The 24,582-nt window shown below is 38.9% G+C and overlaps 3 protein-coding genes across 12 annotated transcripts in view; 2 read left to right on the top strand and 1 right to left on the bottom strand.

Moving 5' to 3' along the window:
* The window catches only part of bdh2 (3-hydroxybutyrate dehydrogenase, type 2), a 7,480-nt gene extending 7,036 nt beyond the window's left edge, over window positions 1-444 (top strand). For 5 of the 6 annotated variants that reach the window (XM_017460791.3, XM_053677314.1, XM_053677313.1 and 2 more), the window contains one exon: window positions 76-444. In XM_017460791.3, the coding sequence (XP_017316280.1) occupies window positions 76-129 (54 nt within the window). In that variant the 3' untranslated portion in view covers window positions 130-444. 6 annotated transcript variants of the gene reach the window in all.
* Window positions 445-1,169: 725 nt separating this feature from the next.
* Window positions 1,170-8,840, top strand: si:dkey-162b23.4 (sodium/hydrogen exchanger 9B2). 5 transcript variants are annotated; one of them, XM_053677602.1, is made up of 13 exons: window positions 1,170-1,480; window positions 2,853-3,029; window positions 3,569-3,761; window positions 4,209-4,379; window positions 4,853-4,995; window positions 5,525-5,652; window positions 5,859-6,034; window positions 6,121-6,227; window positions 6,354-6,500; window positions 6,888-6,996; window positions 7,154-7,290; window positions 7,584-7,767; window positions 7,961-8,840. In XM_053677602.1, exons 2-13 carry the CDS (start codon window positions 2,949-2,951, stop codon window positions 8,020-8,022), a joined length of 1,638 nt encoding a protein of 545 aa, XP_053533577.1. In that variant the 5' UTR covers window positions 1,170-1,480; window positions 2,853-2,948; the 3' UTR covers window positions 8,023-8,840. The 5 variants fall into 5 exon arrangements, with proteins under 5 accessions (XP_053533577.1, XP_053533578.1, XP_053533575.1 ...); XM_053677603.1 differs by having other exon boundaries at window positions 1,173-1,480; window positions 3,566-3,761; window positions 6,933-6,996; XM_053677600.1 differs by having other exon boundaries at window positions 1,177-1,473; window positions 3,566-3,761.
* A 4,241-nt stretch (window positions 8,841-13,081) lies between these two features.
* Window positions 13,082-21,912, bottom strand: LOC108261818 (macrophage mannose receptor 1-like). Its single transcript, XM_053677597.1, has 4 exons — window positions 21,436-21,912; window positions 14,677-15,018; window positions 13,819-13,910; window positions 13,082-13,647 (listed from the first exon to the last, which is right to left on the bottom strand). Exons 1-4 carry the CDS (start codon window positions 21,770-21,772, stop codon window positions 13,543-13,545), a joined length of 876 nt encoding a protein of 291 aa, XP_053533572.1. The 5' UTR covers window positions 21,773-21,912; the 3' UTR covers window positions 13,082-13,542.
* Between the last annotated feature and the right edge of the window lie 2,670 nt (window positions 21,913-24,582).

Below are 24,582 nucleotides of genomic sequence, written 5' to 3'. Positions count from 1 at the left end.
TCATGAATATTTTTTTCTTTACTGCTAATGTAATTATTATGTCTATTAACTGAAATGCTCATTTTGTTTGTGCAGTCGGGGTACGTGACCGGAGCCGAACACGTCATCGATGGAGGATGGAGTCTGTGATTATTTCACACTGTAATGGATAAATAACCTGTGATGTGTTCCTGTCGTTGCAATGAATTAAAACACATCACGTTGGTCCGTTTTGAATTAAATCATTAATCAAATAAAAGACATAAAAGAGGGTAAAGCACTAATGATTATGGTTCAATCTTGTGATTATTTTATTATTATTTTTTAGTCCCATTCATTTTTGAATGAAAGGGTGCCAATAATTATTATTTCTCAATCAAAGGGTATCAAAATGTCTCCCAATTCGAATGTGAGGAACCTTAGTCTTGTCTGGTGATGTTTCTAATAAATTTTTACAAATGTAAATGTTATTGTTCTATTTTTAAAATGTTTTGTCATGATCAATAGCGTGCTGCAGCGATGACGTCACTTTGTACCGGAACCGGAAGTTAGCATCACACTGGTTTCCTGGACAAAAACCCAATAGGATTTTCCCATAGGCTTTTGTATTATAGCTAAAAACAAGCTCTGTGATCAACAAACGTTTACAGTACTAACACGTTTTGTCCAGCAAGATAATTTTCACAAATGAACACAACTTTTATGGAGTTTGAGGCCTAAATACAATCGCCAGAAATAAAAAGCTAAACATATGCTGTAAATGAACTACACCACGGTCGCTCGATTTAAACGTCACCATCACCAAGCTTCCGACTACTTTTCCAAACTTGATTTCAAACATTTTCCATAACACGGATTTACTGTATAAATCATCCACATTTTTCGGGAGCAATTGTGCACAGCAAACCCGAACCAGCTTATCTGCAAATATTTGTCCTGTACGGCGTTATGACGTTTAATGTCCCCGACAAACTCCGTAGTCTCATTTAGCAACTTGTTAGCGACCGCCTTTTTCAGTACGCGTAAAAGCGTTTTAAAAAATCATGAGTGGGGTATAACTGGTGTATTTTATGTCGTAGAATGAAAGTGAAAATATTTCGAGCTTGTGTTTACCACAGTCCTTATTTCATTCTTTTAACCAAAATCCCATTTTAAAAACCTGACTTCGGGACGAAGTGCTAAAATGCTAATTCGTTTTGGCATTATAGAATGACGTCATCCTGCGCCACTCTATAATATCGCTATTAAACTCTGGGCTGTTTACAATCGGCTTCCATTTTAGTTTTCCCCCGCTTCCTTATAGTTCTGTGATTGGTTCAATCCCAAACCGCTCCCTATACTCTAGTGCACTGAGTAGGGAGTAACCGCCATGACATCACAGTTTAAGTAGTGCGCTGTCAGAGAGAGTGAGGAAGTATTTGGGATCGAGCCGGGGATTTCAGCACCACAGCGGTTTTCTTCAGCATCCACACCAGAGGAAGAAGCACGAGCTCGGTATGAAGTGAGTAACCATGACAACCGGTTTAAATTTTAACAGGTATTATGTTAACTAGCTAAACCGGAAATGTACTTCATGATTTTATTCCCCACCTTGTTTTTTTCTTTTTCTTATAACGAGTTGAATCAGTCGGTTGGCTGTTTACACTGTAACCCGGTAGAAAAATAACAGAGTTAACGTACATAAAGCACAAAATATCATCTTTATTAACTTCACTAAAATGCGATGAATCCCAAAATGGCTCCATGTTCACTGTATATAAGTGCACTAATTAGGGTAGAAGTAATTACACACACTAGACACTGGTGCATTATGGGCCATGTGTGGATTCAGCGACCTTAAATTTATACTGTAATATTTATGTAATTTGATAGTATTTTTTTTTTGTAAATTTTATAGTAAATATATTTGTATCTTAATCTTTCAGTCCATATGGTGCTAAAGTAGCATATGGTGAGTTAATTAGTGTGTAGTCTAGTTAAAATCGGATTAACTGTTCAATTTAAGCTGCTTTTATCCCGGTTTACGCCTCTGTTCACATCACAACCACAAAAGCGTTAATTCAGTCAACGCTTTACATTAAAATGTAAACAAAATTACGTTTAAGCCTTAAAAACAACTTGATTTATTCATAATGTATCCAAAATACCCTGTATTGATCCACGCCCAATGCACAACAACTAAAAACTACACACATTTCTGACCATAATGGGGTTCAAAATCAGAATTTTTATATAAGGAATAAAATGTATTCCTCTTCTTATCAGTTTAGAGTTGCGTAACGCCCACAGTACGAGTCGCTTCCTGTTCTCACTTACGTTATAGCAGCTATAAACACTCACTCCTTCACCTGTCTCACCTTCTCCTGTCTTGATGTTAATAAAAGAAAAAAAAAAACACACGGCTTGTCATGTCACGTCAAGTTCGAGACCTGACTGTTCACTTGCTCTCTAACCAGATAATCCGTGTTATTCCCTTCACCTGTCAGTGCTTTTAATGTTATGGCTGATCGCTGTACGTCTGACTGTTACAAAGTGCTGACACTGGAGACTCCTTCACATAAACATCTCCTTACTTTAAGAAAACTTCACCATATCAGCGATTTATATGGCGCGTCCATCGTACAAGTCCCTGTGAACGAGCTGTTTCTGTAGAAAGGAGCGCATTAATATAAACGTGTCAGAGCTGCTGTTACAGACAATTAATTAAACATCTCCTTCTGAAGAATCAGTCTCGAACTCAACATGCTATATTGTGTATCATGCATGTTTTAAAAAGTATAGCAATATAATATTTTAGCCATATCATCCAGCTTTATATAAATAACAGAGGTGCAGATTAAACACCTGAATTTATCCTCCCTGGTGTATGACAGGCTGCTTGTAGCTCCGCCCAGTTAGTGGGCGGGAAGTGGAGGTGGAAGTGGCGTGAACGTCCTCGCTGGTCGGAGATGAAGTGATCTCTCGGTATTATGGACCATGCTGAGTCTCAAATCGATTCATCCCGCTCGCTGGAGGAGGAAGAAGCTCCTGTGGTGGGAAACCATGCTGAGGTACGACACGCGTTAAAAACACGTTTACGTTTATCTTCCATTATTATTACTAACGTTATCATTCAAGTCCTGACATTCTTTCATTTCATACTGTGCTTAATTATTCATTAAAATTCAGTTTAAAACTAAATTTGTTTTACTGTGTCTTATTACATATAAGAGTTTAATTTATTAAGATGTATAATATTGTAATAGTTTTATAATAGACATACAGTTCACACCTTTTAGTTTTTCTGGTCACTGTGTGTGTGTGTGTTAGATTTACACGCTCTGCTGTTACATGAGTAGGTTTTATGCGGTGTGTGTGTGTGTGTGTGTGTGTGTGAGACAAACCCTGCTGAACAAATAGGAACCTGTGACTCCACTGATACACTCTTTATCTAATATTTCTGATTACATGGGAGTCAACACGGGCTGGGCTTCACGTGTACCTGTGCGAATCACACACACACACACACACACACACACACCTAGACACACAGAGTAAGGTGTTCTTCAGCATGGTTTTGTGATTAGGTTTGTATTGATATTTCCAGCAGTGTTCGGGTAATCAGACGTTCCATGCGTTGTTGAGTGAGGACACGGAGGACACGGAGGACACGGAGGGGCAGAGACCCGGACACCCGATAGACGCCTCCACCAACACGGAGCCAAAGCGACGATGCTGTGGGTGGCTGAGGAGGCGGTGCCCGTGTCCCCCCCGCGGCCTGCTGGCATCACTTATCACCAAAGGTGAGTGGGGCGAAGGGGTGCACCGAAAATTTACCAATCACTTGTAATAAATTATACACAAATCCCCAACGGTCCAAACTTCTGAGCCACGAATAAAATAAAAACGTTTAAAAATAATTATAATGTTACTCAAAATCCTAAGAAACAACTAAAGATGGCCCAAGAACATCTTTACACCTTTATCCTTATTAACAATAAAATGTATATGCATCAGTATGCAAATTTAGACACGCCCCTACATTCTATCCGTATCAGAGTCTCCTCATTTTATCGCTGATTTATTTTACACCAGCCAAAGCCTGTCAGAAAATATCGCTGTGTTACCATGACAACCATCATCTGCTCAACATCAGCTAGGTTTTCTAGCTAATCAGCGTAGCATTAGGGTTGTGTGGCTAAATTTATTTAACTGGACCTCTGTGTGTGTGTGTGTGTGTGTGTGTCCAGCATCCATGGCCGCGGTGTTATTCGGAGTGGTTTGGTCCATCACTGAGGACGAGTGTCTCCCCGGAGGAAACCTGTTCGGCATCGTCATCGTGTTTATCTGCTCTCTGATTGGAGGAAAGCTTGTGGGATTAGTCCGTCTGCCCCGCCTCCCGCCCCTCCCCCCTCTCCTGGGTATCACGCCTTCTTTTATTCTCACTGACTTTTTAACTTTTCCATATAAGGTGAATTTTTTGTCTGTTTCTATCAGCTGAAGAGGTGCGAAAAGATGATGTCATCAAAAGAGACACACTGTGATATTATATATTTTTGAAACATAAATGTTCTTTGGTCATGTGGTTAATTTCAGCTGAATTAATATTGAATAGCTGCAGTTAATTGTGTATTATAGTTTTGAGGTTTATATGCTGTAACAGAAGAAAGAAAGTTGCAAATACCAAAACCTGCTGCTGAAGAGTTTGTTCCTGTTGGCTGCTTTAAAATAATATTTTCATCTTTCATAAAAAAATAAACTGTCCTGTTTAAACAAGTGTCTCAGTTACGTTGTAGATGTTTGTCTTTCTCCAGCCAAAATCTGTGAGAAAAGTGTAGCTGATATCCCAGAGGGTACTTAGATCTTCACCGTGTGTGTGTGTGTGTGTGTTCAGGTATGTTGTTAGCAGGTGTCCTCCTCAGGAACATCCCCGTGGTAACGGAGGCGGTGTACATCGACTTCAGATGGTCCGCGTCTCTGAGAAACGGCGCCCTGGCTGTCATTCTGACCCGAGCTGGCCTGGGATTGGACGCTTCGGTACGTCAATCATTCCCAAACTCCGCCCACAACCTTCTGGGACACGTGTTCATGTTTTAGTTTCCCTTCATGTGTTGTTAGAGCTAAAATAGAATTTTGTAAATAAGGAGAAATGTAAGTTAATGAAGGTAAATAAGTAAAGAAGGTAAACAACAACCCAAAGAGCACATCCAAATCAACTAAGGAACGGCTTCACGAAAAGAAGATCAAAGTTTTTGAATTACAATCTGATGGATCTAGAATGTTTTTGCATGAAAGAGTGGGAAAATATCACCAAGTGCAGATGCGACGCTGACAGACTCTTACCCAAGAAGACTGAGTGGTGTAATAACATCAAAAGCTGCTTCAACTGAGTGTTAGTTTAGGGGTGTGTATACTTATGCAACCAGGTTATTGTAAGTTTTTGTATTTTCCACTAAAATGTTTCAGATTGTTTTTCAGTTCATTTTAACACGCTGTAATTTCACATCGAGGGTGGAAGCAGTTCTGACGTGATCTGCCATTTTATCTGAGGTGGTGTTGGTTTCAGGCGCTGAGGAAGCTGAAGGCGGTGTGTGTCCGTGTGGCTGCGGGTCCGTGTCTCATCGAAAGCTCGACCGTGGCTCTGCTGTCTCACTTCCTCATGGGACTTCCCTGGATCTGGGGCTTCATACTGGGGTTCGGCTGCAGTTATTAAACCCACACACACACACACACGCACACACACACACACACTCACACACACTTTACAGTTTAATACAAGTGCAGTTTAAGTAAAAGGTGTTTGTTTTGCTATACAGTTATAATAATTTGAATTATGTAGATAAGTGAAGCATGAAGGTCTAACAGTAAACCGTAGCTGTCGGTGTGTTTGTGGTGTTCAGGTTCGTTCTGGGTGCCGTGTCTCCTGCTGTGGTGGTTCCCTCCATGCTGCTACTGCAGAAGGACGGGTACGGGGCGGAGCAGGGCGTGCCCACGCTCTTAATGGCCGCCGGAAGCTTCGACGATGTCCTGGCCATCACAGGGTTCACCACCTGCCTCGGCATCGCCTTCGCCACCGGTACCTGAACCTCACGCTGAAACTCTGTGTGCCGAAATGAGATTTGAACTCTGGTTATAACCCCGTCTCTGTGCTGCCCCCTGCAGGCTCTACCTGGTTCAACATCCTCCGAGGGTTTTTAGAGGTTTTAGGGGGTGTGGTTGCGGGCGTGGCTCTCGGGTTCTTCCTTCGTTATTTTCCCAGTGAAGACCAGGTGAAGACTCCTGATTACACTCCACACTCACGACATTACATTAGTGTAGAGAATAAATTCACGCTGTAGATGTGTGAAAGTAATCGAGTGTTGCATTGTGTGTGTGTGTGTGTGTGTGTTCTGTAGAAAGGTCTGGTGCTGAAGCGTTCCTTCCTGCTGCTCGGTCTCGGTGTGTTTGCTGTGTTCGGCTCTAACGTGGCCGGATTCCCCGGGTCTGGAGGACTCTGTACGCTCGTCCTCGCGTTCCTCGCTGGAACCGGCTGGGAAAATAAAGTACGATTCTCTCTCGCAAAAAACCCCAAACACCGGGTCACTTTCTGCATTGCTCTTTCTTTATGTAAATATATTTTCTGCATGTAGATAATAAATCGTTTTATTTCCCTCTTCACTTCTCTTCATCCTTTTTTCTGCTTCTTTTCCCTTTTTCTTTTTTATTTTCTTTCTTTATTCCATTTCTTTTTTCATCACTGAATTACTAATTGTTAACTGAATTTACTTTTTACTCTTCCAACTGTTTCTTTTCTTTCTTTTTAAATTTTCCTCTGCTTTCTCCTTTTTCTTCTTTCTTGTGTACCTGTATGTGTGTGTGTATCTGTATGTGTGTGTGTGTGTGTGTGTGTGTGTGTGTGTGTGTGTGTGTGTGTGTGTGTGTGTGTTCAGGCTTCTGTAGAGGAGGTTGTAGGTAAGGTATGGGATGTGTTTCAGCCTCTGTTGTTTGGACTGATTGGAGCTGAAATCCGGGTCGGTGCTCTAGAGCCTATCACAGTGGGTCAGTCTCACACATGCACACACACACACACACACACACACACACACATGCACACAAAATACTAAAGAAAAGAAGTGGTTAATTCATAATTTTATTACTGTATGTGTTTGTGTGTGCGTGTGTGCGTGTGTGTGTGTGTGTGTGTGTGTGTCCTCAGCTCTGGGTCTGGCCACTCTCAGCATTGCCCTGAGTGTGAGGATCTTCTTCACCTTCCTCATGGTGCTCTGCGCTGGATTTGATTTGAAAGAGAAGATCTTCATCGCTCTGGCCTGGATGCCTAAAGCCACTGTTCAGGTCACCTTCACTTACAGCCTCGTTACATACAGCTTATAACCTGTTTACGACACACTCACATCTCACATGTCTTTTCGTTTCTTTTTCTTCTCTTCTTTCCCTTTTCTTCTCTCCTTTCTTCTGTGTGTGTGTGTGTGTGTGTGTGTGTGTGTGTGTGTGTATATATATATGGTGTTATTTATGTGTGTAGTAAATAGAGATGTCCTGAGTCAGTGGTTTGTACTAATCAGGGAACAGGAAATGAAGGTAAAGTGAACGCTGCAAGCTGATTGGCTGATTGTCTCTCTCGGCAGGCTGCGATTGGCTCGACGGCTCTGGACACGGCGCGTGTGAAGCAGGATGAGGAGTGTCAGCGTTTTGGTATGGACGTGCTGAGCGTGGCCGTTCTCTCCATCCTCATCACTGCTCCACTCGGAGCGCTGCTCATCGGCCTGTGTGGACCACGCCTACTGAGGAGACCCAAGAACCCCGAGTGGGGTGAGACACACACACAGAGATGGGAGGACGGATGAGTGGAGGAATATCTTGATGGATGGATATGTGGATACGTGTCTAGATAAACTGATGTGATTCTGAAATCTAAAAGTATAAACACTTATATACAGGCCGTTAACTCTGTGTGTGTGTGTGCGTGTGTGTGTGTGTGTGTGTGTGTGTGTGTGTGTTACAGCTGTAAGTCAGGGTACTCTGTCACCATCAGATGCCCGGGTCACCTACGAGAGTGCAATCTGATACTTGTGGAACTTTCCAGAACAGGCAGTCAGAAGATCAGTACCTCAAACTCTGGCTTTGTGACTCCCCTGTGACTCTTCTACAACTCTACGACTCTCCTGTAACTCTATTTTGTCTCCTCTTTGACTCCCCTGTGACTCCTTTATGACTCTCCTGTGATTCTACTGTAACTCTATTTTGTCTCCTCTGTCTCTCCTCTGCGACTACTTTGTTTTTTTTTCCTCTTTTTTTTAAAAGAATTTTGACCATAGAATTTTGCAGGTTTGTTATGTGTACACATTGCTCTTGATTATTTTAAGGCCTTTATTTTACATTTATATTTCTAAAGAGACGACTGAAAGTGGGAAATATAGACAAACACAATTTCTATTTACGTGATTGTTGTAATTAAAAAAAAGGGATTATCTGTTTTAAAGATAAAACAGCATCATGCTGGAATTATGCCATTTTTCTCACCACAATAAATCAGTGTGTATTTTATAAAATAGAATTAAATTATATTAAATGAAATGTTAATCAGTTTTTCTCAGGTCATCGTGCTCCTTGCGCTCTTACGGCTCCATCAGTACTGAAAACTTTATTTATTTCTTTTCTCCTGTTTCACTGCTGGAATGAACACACGGTTGCTTTTTCATTGATTCTGATATATTTTTCATGGATTTTTTGTATTTATTACTAACAGTATATTGTATAGACATTGCAGCGTGTTACCTCAATATTGTACAAATGGGATCATACAGATGAATCATACAGGGATATTTTCATGACTCTGGTCAGTAATGACTCGGTGTATCCATTAAAGGATTCCTTGATTATTATTCTAGGCATGAAGTGATTCATTTATCTGGGAAATGTAAAAACGGTAGTGTGTCGGCACTTTGATTCTGCAATACAGACTTTAACCACAAGGTGGAAGCAGAGCTCAAAGCAAATCATCGGGTTGTGGAGGATTGTGTTACAGGCAGAACACAACTCTTTATTATTTGTGCTCAGTAATTGTCACTGGTTCCCCTTCACTCACTCTATGCTATGAAATACTATTTAGAAATATATTTCAATTAACACAATTAACGTACAGTACACTGTTTTAAAATGAGACTGAAATCTGAAAGTGACTTCCTCTATCCTCTCTGAGAGACCACACGGGTAACACAGACCAAACTCACCCAACTATTCTAAAGACTTTGCTCGAGCGTAAGACTCTTCTGATTGTTCATCTACCTGTCAGGTGAGTTTATCTTTCCGAATATCACTTAGACAAATGTTCAGAAGGGCTGTTCGCCATGACTGAAACTCTGAAGAGTTTTGTGCACAGTGCAGTTTGCCAGTTCACTCATGGAGCTGCTGCTGGGGTAAGAGTCTTTATTAGGCTCCAGATCCTCTGTGACGCTGAGAAAGCTCTTACTGAAAGTTAGTGAGGCAGTGCTGCCCCCTGGAGGCTCTAACATGCTCCGAGAGATCTCGGAGGTTCTAAATGCCATGTGTGGGTGAATCAAGATCCATCCTGATGCTCTACTTCAGCTTGGAGCTTCTGCCCTCTGAGACTCACTCACTGCTGCTGAGGGTTGGCCCACATGTGCAGCCTAAAGATTCTGGAGATTTAAAGCTTAAAACTCTTCTGTAATTAATAAAAGACCCTCATAATAATGACGATCATGATGAAGCCAACCAACGATGACCTCGGACATCAGAGGCCTGGCTTTCAGCAGTCTGGACGGTTGCTGTGTAGATCTCCTTCAGGACTGGCTGACAGCAAGATCAACACCGACGTCATCTAAGGAATTCATTTTTAAATTTATGTGGATAGTTTTGACATGTTCTCTGTTAAGCTCAAGAGATCTCAAGTTGAGCAGAGCTGAAGTTTTGCAAAAGCTGGGATTGAATATACGTGAGGCTCGAGGAGACGAAGATGGTGGGGTTTTGGTGGAGGTCATTTTAAAAGATGAAGGTGCTATGACACGTGAGTTTCTTTGTGGGATTTGGTGGCTTTGTGATAAAATCCTTGCTGCTGAATCTACAGGTTGGTGGTTCAAATCCAGCTTCTCCGTGTGTTTTATATGTTTTGTGGAGAAATGTAGAAGGTGGAGTTAATATGGCAGGTTTTTGTTGGCCGATGTCATTTTTTGGCATGCCATTTGCAGTAATCAATCCTGGTTGCGTCTAGTCCAGCCGAACCCCATTATGAACGCAGTTCCATAGATTTGGGGAATTAGTAACTATGGGGGGCAAATACATTTTCACACAGGCCCCTTGGCCCGTTGCACAGCAGTGAAAGGTCATTAAGGTCATCTGATCAAGGTTTACTCTCCCTGTCTAGGGCTAGGCTGAAAATAAAAGGTGATTGTGCTTTTTCAGCGTATGCGGTAAATTATTAAAGTAATGTGCTTCTGTAAAGCCTTCCGTTATATATTTAATGTTCCTGCTCAACTGAGGTGTTCGACAGCATCTTACAACTCATGTGTTTACTATTACTTTTAATTCTATTTTACTTTATTATTATTATTATTATTATTATTATTATTATTATTATTATTATGCAGTATTTTGTAGCCTTTGGTTTCGAAAAGCGCTATTATAAATTAAGGTTTACTTATTTTACTTTACTATAGTTTACTATATTATTGTGCTGTGGTCATTAGAAGGTCAGTAGAAGTTTTAGACTCAGTGGGGGACCTGCACACTTTGAGACCCACAGCAGGAAACACACGCAGATCAGTTATTAAACTCACTCTTGTTAATATTTCATGATTAAAGTTAATATTTTGCACCTGGTTTCATCATTAAATTTCAAAAAGAAAAAAAAAGAAAAAAAAGTAAAAGGGGGGCGGGGGTGCGCTTCTAATAGTGTCTGTGGTGAAAGAACATCAGCAACATGTTCATATTTTGTGTGTAATACAGACTTTGACCACAAGGTGGAAGAGAATCACAAAGCAAATCATGAACTGTCATATCAAGCACAGATTGCTGCCAAGACAGGAAACATGACTTTGAGCTATTTAAAAGAAAACTCCAGCATATAACCTTTCAGCTGGATCAGCTTAGTCTTATACACCAAAATACTGCACAGCATCTAGTTACACCAAGCACTTCTACAAGAACCTTAAAGGAACACTCCAGCCAAAATAAATCATGTAAGCAATGACACAGCTGTTGTAAACATGCCTCCTCGAGTATTCCAGTGATGACACAGCAGGCTCATACAGTACTGGAACACCAGGCTGAATTACACGATTGGATTGTAAAAAGTACAGACGTCTTTAACTTGGCCATATTCATGCTGTATATTCAGCAGCGTAGCTTTACGGTGCATATCATGCAATAAAATATCAGCAACAGGCCTCGTCCCAGATGCAGATCTACAAAAGTAGGATTAGGATTGAATGTGCATAGCTCTGGCTTTGTGGAGCCACAAGTTCATAATGATAAACATTTCCTGGATTGTGCTGTGTAGACTGGTGACTTTTTCTCCAGGTTAAATATGAAGTTCTTTGTAGAAGCAAATGTGAGGGCTTGTCTTACAGCTGAACGCAACCTCAGAGGAGCATGTTTGCTAGTAAAATTTATTCAAAAAAATCTATTCTTCCTGTCTTGGACGACAAAACGAACCACAAACATACCATACAGACCATCTCTAGAGGTTCTTTGCATACAGTTTACTTGTGGGCTGTTTTAGAGGGGTCCAAGTTCACACTCTGGATGCACCAATATTAAATTCTACAGGATTATAAATAACTAGCAGTTTCACAGATTAATGGTATTGTCATGTCAAAGCAAACTATCAGCTCAATTTCCCATAATGCACCACGAACTACAAACATGACCGATGACTACAACTCCAAATGGAACACAGACAAGGCACCTTCTCCTGAGGACTAATCACACACACCTGTTCCCGATCACACTGACAATCACAAAACACTACTTAAGAGACTGCTCAGTCACATCATCTATATTTTACCCAGCCCTGCCATTGTTTTGTTTATTCTGGGTTTGATTTCTGTGTCACCTGCTCTAGCCTGATTGCCTGATCATTGCAGGTTTTTAGTTATGTCTTTTGCCTTGTGCTCTGAATATTATAATCTTTATTAAAGCTCTCAACTGCAATTGCATCCATCCTAATCCTCATTATGGGACAGGTATCACCATATTCTATTAATATTGATGTTTAACAGCAAAATCCACCCTGAGAAGGGTTACAAAGCTATACAAAGGCTCTGGGACCCCAAAGAACCACAGTGAGAGCCGTTATCTCCAACCGGAACAATTCAGCACAGTAGTGAACCTTCCCAGAAGTGGCCGACCCAGAAAGAGTGTCTTATTACACAGTTGAGGGTAAATCAAACCTGCAAATTAAATACTACATTAAATCCTAATGTCAGTGCAAAACTGTCCACATTTCCTTATGTCCAGCAGTCAGAGAGCCTGTGCTGGGATTTGGAGTCAACACTTCTGTTACTCAGCTAGTGCAGCCTTCAGATGTTGGCATGAAGCAGGTGATTGAGCGATTCACACCAACTAACCAACCCAGTTACTATTTAAAATCAGAGAGATCCAAAATACAACAAATGAACATTCTGAACTTTCAGCAGTTGCATGTCACAGCCGATGAAAATTAGACTCCACAAACTCAGTGGCTCTTTTTCTAGAAGTTATAAAAGCAAGGCAGACTGGAAGCAGTCACATGCAAACCTCATCACCTGCTCAGATGAACAAGTAGGAGGATCTTTACCTGTCATGGTGGTCATGATGATTGTTCTAATAGGATTTTCAGTGCATGTGTCTACATGAAAGTATATTTTTACTAATGAAATAAATCTGGTGTTTGGATCTGTAGCACCTCCAGTTTTGTTTGTGCTACTGGTTGTTCTACTGCCGACTTCTGGTCAGCGTAAGTATTGCAGTTAATATTATCTGTAGAATTACATTTTATGGAACACCTTTCTGAATTCTGACTACAAAATAGTTACAAGAGGTTTATATTTAAAATTGTTTATTGATGATATTAATGTATATTATTAATGCCTTTAGATACAGAAAATAGAAACAATAAAGAAATGAGTATATATTTATAACTGTAGATGTGGAAGAAATAAATGACAGTAATAGTGGCAAGTGCATTATATATGACTGTTCAGAGTACACACAGTGTATTTACAGCTTCTGTTACATTCACTATATTCTATATAAGAATTCTTCTTTACTACAACACACTGATGCATTAAACCCAGTATTGAACATACCCTCTCTGACTTTCTCCTCATCACTGTGTTCAGTGGCCTCTTGCAGCAAAAGCTGAACATGTTCAATATTAAAAAGTTGCAGTGAAATCTGACTTTAAAATTTCGGCTGCAAAGTCAAAGTGGGCGTGTTCCAATCAGAGCAATTAAATACGTTTATTCCTCTACTTCTGGCTAATCTTGTCCTCTGACACTGCCTACTGATTAAAGCTTAAATGTTGTAGGTTAAATAAAATTTCAGTCAGTTTGAAATCTGCTCGACTTGAAGGTGAGCGTTTAGACGTTACAGATCATCCTTTTTCTTGTGGAAGATGTTTCCATCTGGCTGCACCTTCCAGGTCACTGTGGTGTTCTCCAACATGCCTTTTTCCTCCAGTTTCTGTTTGATCTGAGGATCAGAATCAGGATTTAATTACTCAAGCCAAAAAGAAAAGGAATACGTGTCACCGAGAAGACAAGAAATAATAAAAGGAGCAAAATTCTTGAGAATGAAAGAAATTTGAGAGTAAGAAATGCTAATATGGGTTTCTCCAAATTTCACAGACATCATGTGACTCACCTGATCTAAAATGGACGACTGCACAGCAGGATCAAACACACTCCCATCAGACTTCACCTGCAGTCTCATTATCTGACTCCTCGCTGGGTAAACTGTGGAACACACACACACACACACACACACACACACACACACACACACACACACACACACACACACACACACACACACACACACACACACACACACACACACGCGCGCTTTAATTTCTCCATAATGTAAAGTTTTTCCTCTTCAGGACACTGCACCGTCTGAATGAATATTATGATATATGGCTTAACGAGTTCAATCTTAAATGAACATTAATTGCACAGACACTCCTTTATGTGTTAGATTTGATTACGTTATCATTTTGTTTATGGTATATTTATATTTTTATACAGTAAAATTTCAGTCATATTTCTAAATGACTTTTTGCACCAAATGAAAACAAATTGTGTTTAATTTGAACTTCATCTCCTTTCGTCTTCTTGTGCCGTCATTTGCTCGTGAACTGTGAGCTACTTTCTGCTGCATTCAAATATTTTAATGAGCTCTCATCAACCATCCCTTTACTTTATTATCTCAAGGGAAGTTTGCTCGATATAGCGGTACATTTCTGAGAGACAGTTTACCCAGAAGGCACTGAACACCAACAAATTGTACATGAAGGTGTTTATAAGCATAAAAAGGAGCATATTATTATTATTATTATTATTATATCATAGCATTTTATTTTCACTTCCTTCTTTTGGCATCTAAAGATTTTCAACAATGTCTTTCTGTTCAAAGAAGACACAGAAGATGACAAAGACAAAACTTAATAATACATTTTTGATGTTATATCTGAATCAATAGAAAAGAAAACAGAAGACTCACTGGTGTGACAGAAGAAATAGTGCAGGTTGGTGCATCGTACATCGTAGAACAGTCCGTTATTAACCACTGCACAGTACTCGTAACCCCCAGCATTATCAGGTTGTCCAGGAGCCCATGGGATGTTTGAAGCGTTGGTCCCGTCTGACCACTTCCAAGTGCCTGTGTAAAGCCCAATCCAGGACTCACCCTGGATACTACTCACCTGCAGTAACATGTCGTTGTCTGAGCTGTTAAGAGAGCTGGCCAAGTCTGTGTGATGTGTTCGGCAGTAAGTTTGAGCTTGAGGCCAGGTCATAGAAGGACTTCTGATGCCGATGAACCTGGCAGCACCACTGAAATTAGCTGTGAAAAATAAATAAACAAAAGTCACGTCTCTGTCTCACAGACAATATGATACCAAGATACAACCCAAAATGTGAAAAACCAGCCATCAAACCAAGACTAGGCAAATTAACATCAGGATATTGACTCACCATTGTAGCATATGAAGGGGTATAGGGCTGTACATTGTTTATCCACCCAGTTACCATTTATATCTATTATAGCACATGCTTGTTTTCCACCAGAATTATTAGGCTCTCCAGTGTCCCATTTGGTATAAGTGACACTCGTCAGTGGGAGATCGTTTATGGACCAGCGCCAGCTATTGATATCATTGTACAATCCGACCCAGGCAGATGTTGCCAGACCTTTGCTTGCTGCTTCTTTCTCCAATCGTAGCCAATCAGTATCACTCAGGATTGTTGCCAGGTCAGTGTACATCACCCTGCAGTAATTCTGTGCAACAGGCCAGGTCACCCGTGTCATCATCAGGTTATAATTGTGAGGGACGGTTCTCAGGACGGATACAGTGACTGGGACCAGACCTGCTGGTGATATTATATTTTATGAAACACACAGTAAACTTTAACTGGTGAATATCTGAATATAGATAATCCTAATGGCTAAATTAAAGAATTAGCAATGTATAATTAACAATTCAATCCTGCAATTCAGTTCAGTGACAATAAGTAAGTCAGTGATTTAGTTGGGCCTTGTTTTCTTTCCTCGCTTGTAAGCTCCTTCCTCTGAGGGTCTGAGGAAAAGATACCAGAATAGGAAACATGTACAGGAGGAATTGAGGAAATACATGATTGCCAAATCAGACCTCGCTTACTGACGTGACTTTAGTTACTGATGACTTGTTGCACACGGCATATAAAATAAATCTGCATGCAGAGAACTGAATAAATGTAAATGAAAACATTATTGTGTGAAAACCCTAAAACTAAACACAGGGCAAACAATAACCAAAATCTCACTAATCACAAAATCAGATATAAATAGGGTTAGAGGTAAGTGCAATATTAATGTGTGTAATATTAATGAGTGGTTTATAAAAATGCTCTCACCAGTGAGAAACAGGAGAAACAGATTCAGCTTCATGATGGACGGACAGCTGAGGAGTCAGAAAAAAAATCACAATCTGAAGGACAAAATAAAAGTCTGTAAGTATCAAATACAAAGTGATTTATTTGTGCAACTTTGTAAATGATTCTCTAATCAAGCTTTCCATCATGATCATGATCAGGTGTCAGGTTAGAGCCGATAAGCTTGCGGGACTACAGCATCCATCAGCACTGCTCATGTTCACGTCACTCACCAAGTCACATGATCACAAACACCTGGAGCAGGTTTATGCACAATGCAGCACTAGTATGTAACTCACATCTGTATAGCGCTCGGTCTAGTGTCTGTTGTAAGTAAGGTCGTTGTGGTTGATTTTCTGATCCATGCCATGTTCATGTTTATTCCATGTCTTGTCTTGTTTGTGTTTATGTTACTGTACATAGTCCTAGTCTTTGTTCACATGAGTTTCACTCTAAATAAAATACTCTGCACTTGTTTTCTTCTCCAAACCACCATGACTTAATGAAATAAGAATTAAGAGCCTCGTCGTAGTTCTGGACAGGAAGAGACCGTCTGATGACACGGAAAGAGACCGACCACAGTCTGTCACGTGATGTAAATGATCATACCAGAATAAATGAACGCTGGAGTTTATTCTCTGATACAGGGAAGATTACTGGCGCTTTGTTAATAAGAAACACAACAATGTTTACATTTACTTACAAATAAAATAAAATCATTCAGTAAGTTTATCAGTGCACGCCAAGGGATTTATTTTATGTTCTGAATATAAAAGTCTGATTGTATTTCTCCACATCTCCTAAAATGAGTAGGCTATATTTCTGGATTTAATTACATTAGACTGGAATTATTATTATTATTATTATTAGTATTATTCATTTGATGCGATATAAACCATTATGCTTCATCACTGTGGTAATGATTTATCATGTCATGACAGATGGAAGACTAGAGAGCTGATATAGATAAAGATATGCTGCAGATAGCTGGGCTGAAAACCGGAGAAGTTTGATAAAGGTTCTAATTATATCAAATTATATTTATTTCTCAAGTTTATGCTTTTGTTCTTTTTATTTTTAAACAGATTCACAATCATGACGTACTAAAAATGTTGCCCGTTTAAGTATCTTCAATGTAGTTAACTGCTTTTTGTCAGTAACTTGTAGAGGAGAGAACTACTTTTATAAAAGTTCAGCTTGACTTTAGCTTAACTTCATCAGACTATAAAAGCTACAATTTCCAGGTGATTTCCCCAACACTGATAGAGACACACTGATTTCCAAAGATTGTGTCTTTATTAGTTTTGTACAGTATTACTTCTATTAAACCTTTAAATATTTTAACCATATTAGATTTATTTAATATTAATGCAATATATTAATGTCTTGCTTACCTTACTCAACATGCTACAATATTTCTTCATTAATTAATCATTCAATTTGAAGAAATCTGCTACTTTTTACTCGCTGATAATTGGTTTATTAACAAACTTTAAATCCACGTGTTAAATGTTTAAGTTTCAGTCAATTCTAACAATAAGGATAAACAGTGAGCATTAAAACATACCTGTAATATGAAACTCTGAAGGCTGGTGTTTCTTCAGTAGCTCCGTTGTAGATCTTCACTGCTTGTACACAACTCTCTACAAATCTGCTTACTTCACCTGTCCTCTTCTTAATATGGAGAAATTACAACATGGGTGACGCAGACTGATTTCCATTTGACTTTAACTTTACCTTAGACTCCAGACTGCTTGTTTAAACAAAACCAAACACTGACCCATCCTCCTCAAATTTCAGCACAGAAAGGAGGTGAAGGAGTTCATCAGGTTGCCTTTAGTGAGGAACAGCCATGTGTCAATAATCAGATCCAACATTCAGCATACACGTTATTATCATGGCTGCTTTATAAAATCATCACTGCCTCTTCTTGGTAACTTGGAGGCAGCATTTTTGGGCAGTGAGATAAAATCTAACCCTTCGTGAAGACAAAGAAAAAATGTAGAGGAATCTTAATCATAATTATTGTAAAATTATGGATCTAGAAAGGAACTACAGAGTATTATAATCATAAAGGAAGATCTACATGATGTATTAAAAGACAGAAACAGTCAGGACTAAATTCTTACACACCTTACAATTTTAGGAGAAGTGCATTGTGACTATTTGAATAAAGAGTCCTGTTTTACATAGGAAACGAAGCAAGGCAGACTGGAAGCAGTCACATGCAAACCTCATCACCTGCTCAGATGAACAAGTAGGAGGATCTTTACCTGTCATGGTGGTCATGATGATTGTTCTAATAGGATTTTCAGTGCATGTGTCTACATGAAAGTATATTTTTACTAATGAAATAAATCTGGTGTTTGGATCTGTAGCACCTCCAGTTTTGTTTGTGTTACTGATTGTTCTACTGCCGACTTCTGGTCAATGTAAGTATTGCAGTTGATATTAATTGTAGAATTGCACACCATAGGACGCTTATTTCTACAATGGCTACAGAATAGTTACTAAAGGTTTATATTCCTGTCACGTGAAGGAGGCGCGGACAGAAGCAAGTGCAGGTTAGGTAGTTTAACCCAAAAACAACAAGTCCAAAGTTTAATGCAAAAATCCACAACGTAAAACAGGCGGAGGTCAGGCGGTCAGACTCAACAAGACTCTGCAGAGAAACGAGAACAAAGTCAACACCAGGAACACAAACACGAGATCACTGCTTGGTACAGACAGAGAATGTCGTGGATAAATCAACCTTTCCAGCCTAAGTCAAAAACTTCAGAGACAGAGGGGTTAGCAGATGTCAAAAAGTAAATAAACTTTATTGAAAACCAACTAAGTGTGAGAGTCTGCAGAAAGTCCAAATTATGCAAACACACACAGCCCTTTATATACCTTTCTCCACAGCGTAGTCATTGTAGGCGTGGTTTTGCCTTTCCTCATTAAAAACAGACCAATCTTCTTCACCACAATTAAATATTCATGTCTGTGTGTTAAATTTGTGGAGCGTGCCAAGAGAGTTGTTTTTTCTCAAAACAATTTCATGAGGTCCGGTTTGTTTGTGTTACTGATTGTTCTACTGCCGACTTCTGGTCAATGTAAGTATTGCAGTTAATATTATCTGTAGAATTACATTTTATAGAACACCTTTCTGAATTCTGACTACAAAACAGTTACAAGAGGTTTATATTTAAAATTGTTTATTGATGATATTAATGTATATTATTAATGCCTTTAGATACAGAAAATAGAAACATTACAAGAAATGAGTATATATTTATAACTGTAGATGTGGAAGAAATAAATGACAGTAATAGTGGCAAGTGCATTATATATGACTGTTCAGAGTACACACAGTGTATTTACAGGTTCTGTTACATTCACTATATTCTATATAAGAATTATTCTTTACTACAACACACTGATGCATTAAACCCAGTATTGAACATACCCTCTCTGACTTTCTCCTCATCACTGTGTTCAGTGGCCTCTTGCAGCAAAAGCTGAACATGTTCAATATTAAAAAGTTGCAGTGAAATCTGACTTTAAAATTTCGGTTGCAAAGTCAAAGTGGGCGTGTTCCAATCAGAGCAATTAAATACGTTTATTCCTCTACTTCTGGCTAATCTTGTCCTCTGACACTGCCTACTGATTAAAGCTGAAATGTTGTAGGTTAAATAAAATTTCAGTCAGTTTGGAATCTGCTCGACTTGAAGGTGAGCGTTTAGACGTTACAGATCATCCTTTTTCTTGTGGAAGATGTTTCCATCTGGCTGCACCTTCCAGGTCACTGTGGTGTTCTCCAACATGCCTTTTTCCTCCAGTTTCTGTTTGATCTGAGGATCAGAATCAGGATTTAATTACTCAAGCCAAAAAGAAAAGGAATACGTGTCACCGAGAAGACAAGAAATAATAAAAGGAGCAAAATTCTTGAGAATAAAAGAAATTTGAGAGTAAGAAATGCTAATATGGGTTTCTCCAAATTTCACAGACATCATGTGACTCACCTGATCTAAAATGGACGACTGCACAGCAGGATCAAACACACTCCCATCAGACTTCACCTGCAGTCTCATTATCTGACTCCTCGCTGGGTAAACTGTGGAACACACACACACACACACACACACACACACACACACACACACACACACACACACACACACACACACACACACACACGCGCGCTTTAATTTCTCCATAATGTAAAGTTTTCCCTCTTCAGGACACTGCACCGTCTGAATGAATATTATGATATATGGCTTAACGAGTTCAATCTTAAATGAACATTAATTGCACAGACACTCCTTTATGTGTTAGATTTGATTACGTTATCATTTTGTTTATGGTATATTTATATTTTTATACAGTAAAATTTCACAGTCATATTTCTAAATGACTTTTTGCACCAAATGAAAACAAATTGTGTTTAATTTGAACTTCATCTCCTTTCGTCTTCTTGTGCCGTCATTTGCTCGTGAACTGTGAGCTACTTTCTGCTGCATTCAAATATTTTAATGAGCTCTCATCAACCATCCCTTTACTTTATTATCTCAAGGGAAGTTTGCTCGATATAGCGGTAAATTTCTGAGAGACAGTTTACCCAGAAGGCACTGAACACCAACAAATTGTAGATGAAGGTGTTTATAAGCATAAAAAGGAGCATTTATTATTATTATTATTATTATTATTATTATTATTATTATTATTATTATTATTATATCATAACATTTTATTTTCACTTCCTTCTTTTGGCATCTAAAGATTTTCAAAAAAATTTTTTTTTCAAACAAGATACAGAAAATGATTTAAAGTCAAAACTTAAATAAATAATTCATTTTTCATGTGATATTAGAATAAGAGAAAACAAAAGACTCACTGGTGTGACAGAAGAAATAGTGCAGGTTGGTGCATTGTTCATCGTAGAACAGTCCGTTATTAACCACTGCACAGTTCTCGTAACCCCCAGCATTATCAGGTTGTCCAGGAGCCCATGGGATGTTTGAAGCGTTGGTCCCGTCTGACCACTTCCATGTGCCTATGTAAAGACCAATCCAGGAATTACCTTGGATACTACTCACCTGCCTTAACATGTCGTTGTCTGAGCTGTTAAGAGAGCTGGCCAAGTCTGTGTGATGTGTTCGGCAGTAAGTTTGAGCTTGAGGCCAGGTCAGCAGAGGACTTCTGATGTCGATGAACCTGGCAGCACCACTGAAATTAGCTGTGAAAAAATAAATAAACAAAAGTCACGTCTCTGTCTCACAGACAATATGATACCAAGATACAACCCAAAATGTGAAAAACCAGCCATCAAACCAAGACTAGGCAAATTAACATCAGGATATTGACTCACCATTGTAGCATATGAAGGGGAGTAGGTCTGTACATGGTACATCCCACCATTCACCTGATGTATCTATTAGACCACATGTTTCTTTTCCACCAGCATTATCAAGCTGTCCAGTTCTCCAATTGGTATAAGTGACACTCGTCAGTGGGAGATCGTTTATGGACCAGCGCCAGCTATTGATGTCATTGTACAATCCGACCCAGGCAGATGTTGTCAGACCTTTACTTGCTGCTTCTTTCTCAAATCGTAGCCAATCAGTATCACTCAGGATTGTTGCCAGGTCAGTGTACATCACTCTGCAGTAATTCTGTGCAACAGGCCAGGTCACCAGTGTCATCATCAGGTTATAATTGTGAGGGACGGTTCTCAGGACGGATACAGTGACTGGGACCAGACCTGCTGGTGATATTATATTTTATGAAACACACAGTAAACTTTAACTGGTGAATATCTGAATATAGATAATCCTAATGGCTAAATTAAAGAATTAGCAATGTATAATTAACAATTCCATCCTGCAGTTCAGTTCAGTGACAATAAGTAAGTCAGTGATTTAGTTGTGCCTTGTTTTCTTTCCTCGCTTGTAAGCTCCTTCCTCTGAGGGTCCGAGGAAAAGATACCAGAATAGGAAACATGTACAGGAGGAATTGAGGAAATACATGATTGCCAAATCAGACCTCGCTTACTGACGTGACTTTAGTTACTGATGACTTGTTGCACACGGCATATAAAATAAATCTGCATGCAGAGAACTGAATAAATGTGAATGAAATCCTTATTGTGTGAAAACCCTAAAACTAAACACAGGGCAAACAATAACCAAAATCTCACCAATCACAAAATCAGATATAAATAGGGTTAGAGGTAAGTGCAATATTAATGTGTGTAATAATGAGTGGTTTATAAAAATGCTCTCACCAGTGAGAAACAGGAGAAACAGATTCAGCTTCATGATGGACGGACAGCTGAGGAGTCAGAAAAAAAAAAATCACAGTCTGAAGGACAAAATAAAAGTCTGTAAGTATCAAATACAAAGTGATTTATTTGTGCAACTTTGTAAATGATTCTCTAATCAAGCTTTCCATCATGATCATGATCAGGTGTCAGGTTAGAGCCGATAAGCTTGCGGGACTACAGCATCCATCAGCACTGCTCATGTTCACGTCACTCACCAAGTCACATGATCACAAACACCTGGAGCAGGTTTATGCACAATGCAGCACTAGTATTTAACTCACATCTGTATAGCGCTCGGTCTAGTGTCTGTTGTAAGTAAGGTCGTTGTCGTTGATTTTCTGATCCATGCCATGTTCATGTTTATTCCATGTCTTGTCTTGTTTGTGTTTATGTTACTGTACATAGTCCTAGTGTTTGTTCACATGAGTTTCACTCTAAATAAAATACTCTGCACTTGTTTTCTTCTCCAAACCACCATGACTTAATGAAAGAAGAATTAAGAGCCTCGTCGTAGTTCTGGAGAGGAAGAGACCGTCTGATGACACGGAAAGAGACCGACCACAGTCTGTCACGTGATGTAAATGATAATTCCAGAATAAATGAACGCTGGAGTTTATTCTCTGATACAGGGAAGATTACTGGCGCTTTGCTAATAAGAAACACAACAATGTTTACATTTACTTACCAATAAAATAAAATCATTCAGTAAGTTTATCAGTGCACGCCAAGGGATTTATTTTATGTTCTGAATATAAAAGTCTGATTGTATTTCTCCACATCTCCTAAAATGAGTAGGCTATATTTCTGGATTTAATTACATTAGACTGGAATTATTATTATTATTAGTATTATTCATTTGATGCGATATAAACCATTATGCTTCATCACTGTGGTAATGATTTATCATGTCGTGACAGATGGAAGACTAGAGAGCTGATATAGATAAAGATATGCTGCAGATAGCTGGGCTGAAAACCGGAGAAGTTTGATAAAAGGTTCTAATTATATCAAATTATATTTATTTCTCAAGTTTATGCTTTTATTCTTTTTATTTTTAAACGGATTCACAATCATGACGTACTAAAAATGTTGCCCGTTTAAGTATCTTCAATGTAGTTAACTACCTTTTGTCAGTAACTTGTAGAGGAGAGAACTACTTTTATAAAAGTTCAGCTTGACTTTAGCTTAACTTCATCAGACTATAAAAGCTACAATTTCCAGGTGATTTCCCCAACACTGATAGAGACACACTGATTTCCAAAGATTGTGGGCTTTATTAGTTTTGTACAGTATTACTTCAATTAAACCTTTAAACATTTAAGATATTAGATTTATTTAATATTAATGCAATATATTAATGTCTTGCTTACCTTACTCAACATGCTACAATATTTCTTCATTAATTAATCATTAAATTTGAAGAAATCTGCTACTTTTTACTTGCTGATAATTGGTTTATTAACAAATTTTAAATCCACGTGTTAAATGTTTATCCTTATTGTTAGAATTAACTGAAATTTAAGTGTTGAGCATTAAAACATACCTGTAATATGAAACTCTGAAGGCTGGTGTTTCTTCAGTAGCTCCGTTGTAGATCTTCACTGCTTGTACACAACTCTCTACAAATCTGCTTACTTCACCTGTCCTCTTCTTAATATGGAGAAATTACAACATGTGTGACGCAGACTGATTTACATTTGACTTTAACTTTACCTTAGACTCCAGACTGCTTATTTAAACAAATCCAAACACTGACCCATCCACCTCAAATTTCAGCACAGAAAGGAGGTGAAGGAGTTCATCAGGTTGCCTTTAGTGAGGAACAGCCATGTGTCAATAATCAGATCCAACATTCAGCATACACGATATTATCATGGCTGCTTTATAAAATCATCACTGCCTCTTCTTGGTAACTTGGAGGCAGCATTTTTGGGCAGTGAGATAAAATCTAACCCATTGTGAAGACAGAGGAAAACTGTAGAGGAATCTTAATCATAATTATTGTAAAATGATGGATCTAGAAAGGAACTACAGAATATTATAATCATAAAGGAAGATCTACATGATGTATTAAAGGGCAGAAACAGGTCAGGGCTAAATTCTTACACACCTTACAATTTTAGGAGAAGTGCATTGTGACTATTTGAATAAAGAGTCCTGTTTTACATAGGAAACGAAGCAAGGCAGAGTGGA

The sequence above is a fragment of the Ictalurus punctatus genome, chromosome 29 (assembly GCF_001660625.3).
Source record: "Ictalurus punctatus breed USDA103 chromosome 29, Coco_2.0, whole genome shotgun sequence".
Lineage (NCBI taxonomy): Eukaryota > Metazoa > Chordata > Actinopteri > Siluriformes > Ictaluridae > Ictalurus > Ictalurus punctatus.
Note: the sequence above shows the minus strand (reverse complement) of the source record. Positions and strands in the feature narration are given on the sequence as shown.

What these genes read in the sequence shown, in the direction of transcription:
- si:dkey-162b23.4 (XM_053677600.1), top strand. Translation starts at nt 2,949, where the DNA reads ATGGACCATGCTGAGTCTCAAATCGATTCATCCCGCTCGCTGGAGGAG. An exon ending in GAACCGGCTGGGAAAATAAA is followed by an intron (nt 6,501 to 6,887) that starts GTACGATTCTCT and finishes GTGTGTGTTCAG; the next exon opens with GCTTCTGTAGAGGAGGTTGT. An exon ending in ACCCAAGAACCCCGAGTGGG is followed by an intron (nt 7,768 to 7,960) that starts GTGAGACACACA and finishes TGTGTGTTACAG; the next exon opens with CTGTAAGTCAGGGTACTCTG.
- LOC108261818 (XM_053677597.1), bottom strand. Translation starts at nt 21,772, where the DNA reads ATGATGACACTGGTGACCTGGCCTGTTGCACAGAATTACTGCAGAGTG. An exon ending in CCCCTTCATATGCTACAATG is followed by an intron (nt 15,019 to 21,435) that starts GTGAGTCAATAT and finishes TATTTTTCACAG; the next exon opens with CTAATTTCAGTGGTGCTGCC. An exon ending in AGTCGTCCATTTTAGATCAG is followed by an intron (nt 13,648 to 13,818) that starts GTGAGTCACATG and finishes TCTGATCCTCAG; the next exon opens with ATCAAACAGAAACTGGAGGA.